The 7,684-nt window shown below is 57.9% G+C and overlaps 1 protein-coding gene across 1 annotated transcript; it reads right to left on the bottom strand.

Annotated features, from left to right (window-relative positions):
• Positions 1 to 416: 416 nt before the first annotated feature.
• MIND_01290300 (F-box domain-containing protein) lies at positions 417 to 4,895 on the bottom strand (the record flags this gene model as incomplete). The annotated part of the gene is made up of 5 exons (XM_037369367.1): positions 417 to 2,123; positions 2,173 to 2,532; positions 3,048 to 3,475; positions 3,543 to 4,175; positions 4,226 to 4,895. The coding sequence occupies 5 exons, from the start codon at positions 4,893 to 4,895 to the stop codon at positions 417 to 419; spliced, it is 3,798 nt and encodes a 1,265-aa protein (XP_037214573.1).
• Positions 4,896 to 7,684: the final 2,789 nt, after the last annotated feature.

Raw genomic sequence — 7,684 nt, 5'->3', positions numbered from 1 at the left:
CAACCCTTCTGCCATTGGACATGCACCTTCGAAGCAGAGCGCCGTCTCCAATGACAAACGACATCTCAAACCCCAGGACCCAGAACCCACAAAAACAGACAGCATAGACGGGTATTGCATTCACATTTTTCACCATAAGTATGTAGCAGCAACTAAAAAAGAAAAATGAAAGACAAGAGAGACAGTAAAACGATCGGTGGTCGACTGGCCGCACCAGTCAGTATTCGCGTACGTATATATATAAAGGGTCGCGTAAGAAGGGGAAAGAAAGAAGAAGAAATGCACCGGAGCGAGTAGGGTATGGGTTCGTGCGGGGAATGGGGGAGGCGATGGGGGATCTAGGGCATACGTATACGGAGAGTAGAAGAGAAAAGAAAGGAAAACAAATTACTTTTGTGCATGTAGAGCCGTGGCTTTTACTCCTCCTCTTCTTCCTCCAGCACATTATGAAGCGGCGCGCCATGGACATATCGCGCGGGACTCGCGCGGCCTTCCTCCAACGGAAGCTGCAACTCCGATGGATCCAACAACGGCGGACTGGGTTTCGGTGCTGGAGCTGGTGATGGCGCGGGCGGAGGGACAGCCGCAGGCGAAGCCTTCTCCTTAGACGGTGTCGGCCTCGGGCCAATCGGAGATGCCGGCGGCTGCTGGCCAGCGGCGACACCCGTACCCGCAGCACGAACAGGTAATCTCGATGGTGCGGGTAATGGCGGCGGCTTCGGGCTGTTCTTCTGCCCCATCTCCTTCTCGCGGAACATATCGATAAGTGCGCCCGTTTTGCTTGGCTGACTCGGTTTCGGCGCTGCGATACTAGCATTACTTGTAGCGGGGGCGGGAGCGGACACAATTGGCGCAGGAGGAGGTGGAGGTGGGGCAGGGGTAGGATTCGGCAGCGGGCGAATACTGTCCAGATTTCGTGGCGGTGGAACCAATGGCTCGGGCTCGTCATCGCTGTCGGGCCCACTCAGCAGACTCCTCGGATCATCGGGGTCCACATCCGACACCGAATTAACTGACACTGGCCGGCGCTCCGGATGCGCGTCAAAGTAGCCCGCCCGTCTAGCCTGTCGTGCTTGCGCTAGAACGGGATGGACTTCAGCTCCCGGAGTAAGACTGTCTTCTTCGTCATCGGTAGGCGCCCCATAACCCTCGCCCTCACTAATCCCGTCGTAGGCGTTGTCGTCGTCATAATGCGACTCCACTGACTGGCCTTGCTCGCTTTTGCGTGGTACCCGCTCAACCTCCACCACATCCGAGTCGCGGTAGGGCTGCGGCACGGGCTCCATATCCACATCCACACTCGTCCGATTCATCATCGTCTCCGCCGCAAGCCTCTGCGCCACCTCCATGCTTGCCAAATCCAGGTCCGGACCGCCACGGCCCGCCCGCCTCCGCGCGCCGCTGCCGGTCGTCCGCATAACCGCGTCCTGCCCACCCATCCTTCTCGCACCCATACTGCCAACGAGTATGTCCACCCACGCATCACTCGCGCTCTCCCTTCTCCGCTGCTTCGCCTCCCTCTTCACCTCATCCGCCTCCTCCTCACTATCATCCGACTCCGGCCCCGCCGCAAACCGTGTCGCAAACTCGACGGGCCGGCTCTCCGCCGGCGCCATCCCCGGCCGGACCACCGTCCGGGGGACCCCGCTCGCGCCGCCAGGACTAGGGTTGGGGAGCATCCCGCCTGGCAGGCGAAAACGCCCACTCTGTCGTTTACTCGGCGTCCCCGGCCCGTGCCCGCTCTCGCTCGAGTCCTCGCTGCGCGTCCTCGAAATCCCCACGGCCGGCGTCTCCGGCGGCCGCGGCCCGGGCCCGAGCGAGATCATCTTGGTATTGCCCTGCGCGCGGAGCATCGACTCGAAGTCGAGGTCGCGGCTGCTGCCCATTGCGGCGGGTGTTGCTCCAAGCACATACGGTCGCCCGTTCAGTGTTGGGGCCTGCTTCCAAGCCTTGCCCCCGCCTGGAACAGTCGACGGGGTAAAGAACGATGGCAATCGCCTTCTTGTGCCCGGGGGAGCAACACCAGCCAAAGCGAGTCGGTATTCGCGCGGGACAAACTCCTCGTAAAGCACCAGTGTCGCGCCGGGGTCCTGTTGGCCTCCAGATCTTGACTTGTATTCGACCTTCAAACTTGTCAGTATCTAACTTTATGTCAAGAAAAATGGAGCCCACCAAAGCCCACGAACACTCCCTAGCCAACTCAGCACTAGGCCCGCCCACGCCCGCCGCGCGTTCCATCCACCCGCCGCCATAAAGCAAATCGCAAAACACGTCCAGAAACGCCTCCTCGAGCACCTCCTCCGCGCCAAGAACCGGGGCCGTGTCCCAGCCAAACGCAGGCAGCGCCTTGTGTGCTTTCCGCAACTTCCTCGTAAGTTCTGCATTGAGCGGCGTATTCGCCGTTGTCGTCCCGAGCCCGAGCGACAAGGGCGGTGCGAATTGTAACGTTGCGGACAGAGGCGCGTCTGAGCGGGAAAAGCCTGCAGCGGAAAAGTCGGCCCAGGAAAGGGTTTCCCGCTTCGCAGCGCGTTCCTGGCAGAGATATTAGTATTGTTGTTGGGTGAAGGCAGGTAGAAGGAGAGAAAAGAAAGCATGTATCGAAAAGTGTCCGTGAAGTAGTGTCTGTAGATTGTCCATTCGATAAAGAGTCGGAAAAGCGAAGTGAAGATTGAAAAGAGTAAAATGGGGGCAAAACAGAGAGGACCATGAAGTATGTATCGAAAGAAAGTCCGTTTAGCAGTCAAGTAACAGAAGAAAAGTGTTGGTGCAAACAAGAGAACGAGAACGAGAAACGATAGCGAAGAAAAAGGTCCGTGGTATCGAAATATTGCCCGTTTCGAAGTAAAGGTAAACAGAAGAGAAGGGTAGCAAAAACGAGGAAGGGAGCAACGAAACAATCTGTAATGAGGGAAAAGTCCATGCCAAACGGATACGTATAACGGTTATTATCTCGAAAGAGGAAGGATGGGGCAAGTAACCAAGAGTTAAGTAAGAAAAGATAAGGAGAAGGGAAGAAAAGAGCGAAAAGCCAAGAAAAACCCACTCACCGCCCTCGCATTCTCCGTCAAATCAAACCTCAATCTCCCCTCAATCCCGCCCTTGCCCACTTCTCCCTTGTCCCCAACACCCAAACCGACCTCAAACCCACCAACCCCATCACCCGTCCCATGCCCGAATCCCAAGCTCTCAAACGCGCCCCACTGCAGGTCCGTCAGGCTGCGGAACGCGCCAGGCGCAGACTCCGTCGACGCGAGCGAAGTCGATGACGGCGAAGTCAGGGAAGAGTAGGGTGTCGGCGGAGATAGACCTGGGAGCGACGATGACGTAGATGACGAGAGCGATGTGGTGGACGGATGTACCCCAACGCCAAAGTCCATGCGCTTGCGGTAACTGTCCGTATATCGCGGGGCACCAGCGCCGCCCGCAACGATGGTGCGCCACGCGCGTGATGCTGCCCAAGCATTTGGTGTGCCGCCTTGGAAACGAAAGACGAGGTACATCAGCCACAGATAAGTCGAAAAAAAACCGAGAAAAAAACTCACCAGTGCTTTCAGCCCACGAACTCCCGCTCTTGACCAGGTCACCCGAATAGCTGCGGACATTCCTGCGAACGTGGACAACCCGCACCGTCTTCGCGCCCCTTCTTGCCCCAATCCTCGTTTGTGCCCCATTATTCCCCCCGCTCCCAGTGTCAATGCTCGCGGGGTACATTCCAACCCACTCCCTCAATCTTGTTGGCCCACCAAGCGCGCCACCACCACTCGACACAACTTCCCGAATACAAGCGAGTATAAGGTGTTCTGCAGCTCTGGCGCCACGGAGATACTCCTCGTAAATCGATGTGAAGACGCTGAAGTCGTCGATGGTGGGGAACAGCAGCGCTTCGGGATCATCCTTCTCCTTGTCGCCGCCCTTGTCTTTTTTGTCCTTCTTGCCCGTCGGGGAGGTCGGTGTCGGGTAAGATGGCGCGACCGGGGTGGTTCCCAGCGGGGGCGGTGATAATCCAAAAAGAAGCGGGGAAAGAATAGAGGCCAAGGAAGGCGGAGTATGGCCCGACGCAGAAGAATGAGCGACGAGTTTGGTGCAGACGTCGAAAAGGGGTCGGAGGATGGGAGCTAGTTGTGCGGGAAGGGAATCGATGAACGTAGTAAAAGCCGTTGGCGGGTATGCGTTTGCTAGAGTCCTCGTCAATACCAGGCTAGAAGGACAAGGAAAAGAACCGCACCCGCTTCTTCGCCCTTCCACCGTTCGTACCACGCCCAACTAAGCAGACCTCTTAGCTCTCTCCCGCCCTCGACCCTAACCACCCTGCTCAATCCCCAGCGAAGACACAGCGCCAGCTCATGTGCGCCTGAGAACCGTGTCTCCTCTTCAAAGGCCTCTGGACTCCTCGTCAGGAACGTCTGCACCAGCCTCACAACGCCTGCTTTTCTTGCATCCAAGGCGAGAGAGGAGAAAACAAAAGGTGTCGCGACGCCTGTCCTCTCCAACGCGGCACATATCGCCGACGTAAGCCTTGCCGCATCCGTCAAGCCGAGAACGGTGTCCCTTGCAACCGACAGCAGGCCATATTGCTGCCTGGGCGGTGGTGGGGGTGGCTGAGGAGGCTGGCCTGGGGCCGGGGAGGGTGCTAGTGAGGAGCTCCCTGCGAAGGGAGTGTGGAAATCGCGCGGGAAGGATGAGGGGAGGAAACCGACGGCGCCATAACCAGCCTCGCCCGCGAGCCCAAACTCGTCAACGCCAAGAGAGAGTGCAGGGCGCCTAACACCGGATGCGGGTAGCGCCTGTGGGGGGAGGATAAGCGGCGGCTGGGGGGGCGGCTTTGTCTTTGCCTTGGCGGCGGTGGAGGGGGAAGGTGTCGATGCCGTGCGGGCGCGGGAAAAGAGCGAGGGCATGCTGGGAAGTGGCTACGTGGCCTCGCAGGCTTGTCTGTAGACCGGCAGCCACAGTGAGCAAAGGGGAGGTGGGCAGGGCAGGGCAGGGCAACTCACCAGTATCGCCAACGACGCCGTATACGTCTCTTTGCGCTCGGTCAAACACCCTCGTCACTAGTGGTCGTGCGCGCTGCTGTCGTGGTCCCGTCCGGCGAGCGGACAGCTTGCTGCGTGGCGGCGGTGGGCGTGGGTGGGTGGTCAGAAGAGGCTGAGGTAAGCCGTGATTGATCGCTGATCTTTCAGACGGTGACGGCGACCACGACGATGGCGACCGCCAGATGGCAGTGTGCCCTCTTCACACCACCCGACGGCTTGCACGCTTGTCGACCTCTCGGCTTCCCTTCATGCTTTCCTCGCTGCCCTCCGCGCTTTTCGCCCTCAGCCCTGCAAGCAATCTATGCCCGACCATCGCCACTAACTCAGGGCCGGCCCCTCCTGAAACCCTGCGTTGGCGCTGTCGCCTGTTGCCACCGCCCGCGTCTCGGCCCATGGACATCATTTTCACCGCCGCACCGAAATGCCTCCGCCAGACGAATTCCTCCTCCTTCACTGTTTTAAGCAACCGAAATGGCCCCTCGCGGTACCTGGTCCTGCACCGCACCGGCACCCTATCACCCGCTCAGCCTCTCGCACTCCCAGTCTGCTGGGCAGAACCCACGGACACGGACCAGCAGATCCCGAGCGATCTTTGGCAGTGCGAATGATGCACGGACAACTGCCACGCGTGTAACTTATCATACTGCCCTCATCCATCCCGGGCCAGTCCGCCAATCTCCATGCCCGCCCCGCCCCGCTCTGCGCCCGCGCCTCATCGGTACAACCTAGTCGACAACACCAGCGCGTCTTGTAATTCCGCTCTCGTCATACCCGGTTGGCGCCTCGCTGAAACCAGTTTCGCCAACGCCCCTCAAGACGAGCGCTCGCGCAATTTCAGCTGTAACTCGTTTCGCCTCCCGGTATCAGGCCAGATCGAGCTCGCTGGACGAACCGCTCTATGCATTGACTTCTAATTCTCCTCCTACGCCTTCCGCACCAATCATGGCGTCGCTCTCATCCTACATCGTACGACCTCCCGATCGACCCGGGTCACGGCAGATATTGTCTTGGATGAACAATTTCCCTTTTTTTCGCGCCAGCATCCCAGAGACCGACACTTATATGCATTCTTCCGGGGTCGCTGTCGTGCTACATGTCCGGTCCCAAACCGTCAGTCTTCCTTGTCACGTCCACTCATGCTGGCCCAACCCTCTCAAATCCACCTTCAACTTAAATGCGCTGTCTACTCATGCGGTCGCCCACTTCCTTTAAAAAGAACCCTCAATCTAGTCCCGGGGCCCGACCAACACATAGTGCATCTTTCTTCGCCCCGAGCAACAGCGACAGCCGCGTCGCATGTTGCGCAAGCAGCGAGAGGTGTTCCCGATCGACCCGGGGTGCTCCAAATAAAAAGAAGCCTAGAAACATTGTTTTTACTACTTGTCGGCGCGAGGGCTTCGGGTGCTGCTTACGAACTCACAACATGCGATGAAATTAATTCCTTCCACAGGACCATAAACGATCACCAGGTCCAGTGAAAGTACCAGGGCTAATAGGTCACCCACCCGCGTTACGTGGGCGGGCTTCTTCTAGGGATCTACGTGCTCTTGACTCGTATCTCACACGACGGTCATATCCATCGCGCTCTGCTAGAACATCAACCCCTGAAATTCGACTCTAACAACTTCGATTATTGTTGCCAATTTGTTAGGGTCCGAACTGGACCATTCATACCATGCCGGCAAGTCCTTCACCTGGAACCATCTCTCGTCCCTACCATCGAGCCGAATCGGAAGAGCGTCCTTGTTACATCGGCCGCACCAGCACCAATCGGTGCATACATATGACTTCAAGCTCCCAAACGACTACTTACTCCTTATGACCACCATCTACGCTGTCCACAACGGCGATGGCGCCGCGACACTGTCCCTTCTCGTGTGAGTCTTAGTGTTCCGCGCTGTCCCGATCGACCCGGGGTCGCTGTTGTAGCTGGCGTCGCTTACGAACTTTTTTTGCATCGAGCGGTCGCGATCGACCAGCAATCTGTGGCCCAACACACTTCCTTCCAGACATTTTCCATCGCTCTACCGCTCTCAATATCCCCTCGGGACAAGCAGCAACACCAGCCGCTGCTTCCTGCCGTCGCTCATGACCTAAGGGGCTGTCAATCGTCTTGATTCGGCTTTCCTTCAACCTACACGAGTAGCGCGACAAACCTCAAGACTTTTCCAGCAGATTCACTGTCCGTTCTTTGTCGTCTTCGACGACAGCCACGACTGCTGTTCCCCCGATCGCGACGCGTAAATTCATCTCCAGAACTTGCTAGCATTCCCAAGGCCGAGAGCATCGATGCCTCCCCGAGCCCGGGCCCGCACCATTCCGAGTCGTTGCATGTATTTCCTATGACTTCGACAGTAACACAAGCCCTTAATCGACTAGTTCTTACGATCAGAATTCACGCTTTCAGCAACAGCGATAGCGCCGTGCGCCAACACAACACCATTCCTTGCTTCCTCGCGTGTGTCCCGATCGACCCGGGGTCGCTGTTCTCACGAATCTGCAATATGATCCCACAGTGTTGCAAAACTTTCCCCCCTTGTCAGTCGTCGCTACGACGATGTCTAGTTCTGCTCGGTGGTCTCTCACCCGGCCCGACACCTACCGTGACTTTCTTTCGAACATCCTCCACAAACACTTCTCAGCCCAAACGTACC

Source organism: Mycena indigotica (assembly GCF_014461135.1).
Source record: "Mycena indigotica strain 171206Taipei chromosome Unknown Mind.scaff0013, whole genome shotgun sequence".
NCBI lineage: Eukaryota > Fungi > Basidiomycota > Agaricomycetes > Agaricales > Mycenaceae > Mycena > Mycena indigotica.
This window is presented reverse-complemented; position numbering and strand designations above follow the sequence as displayed.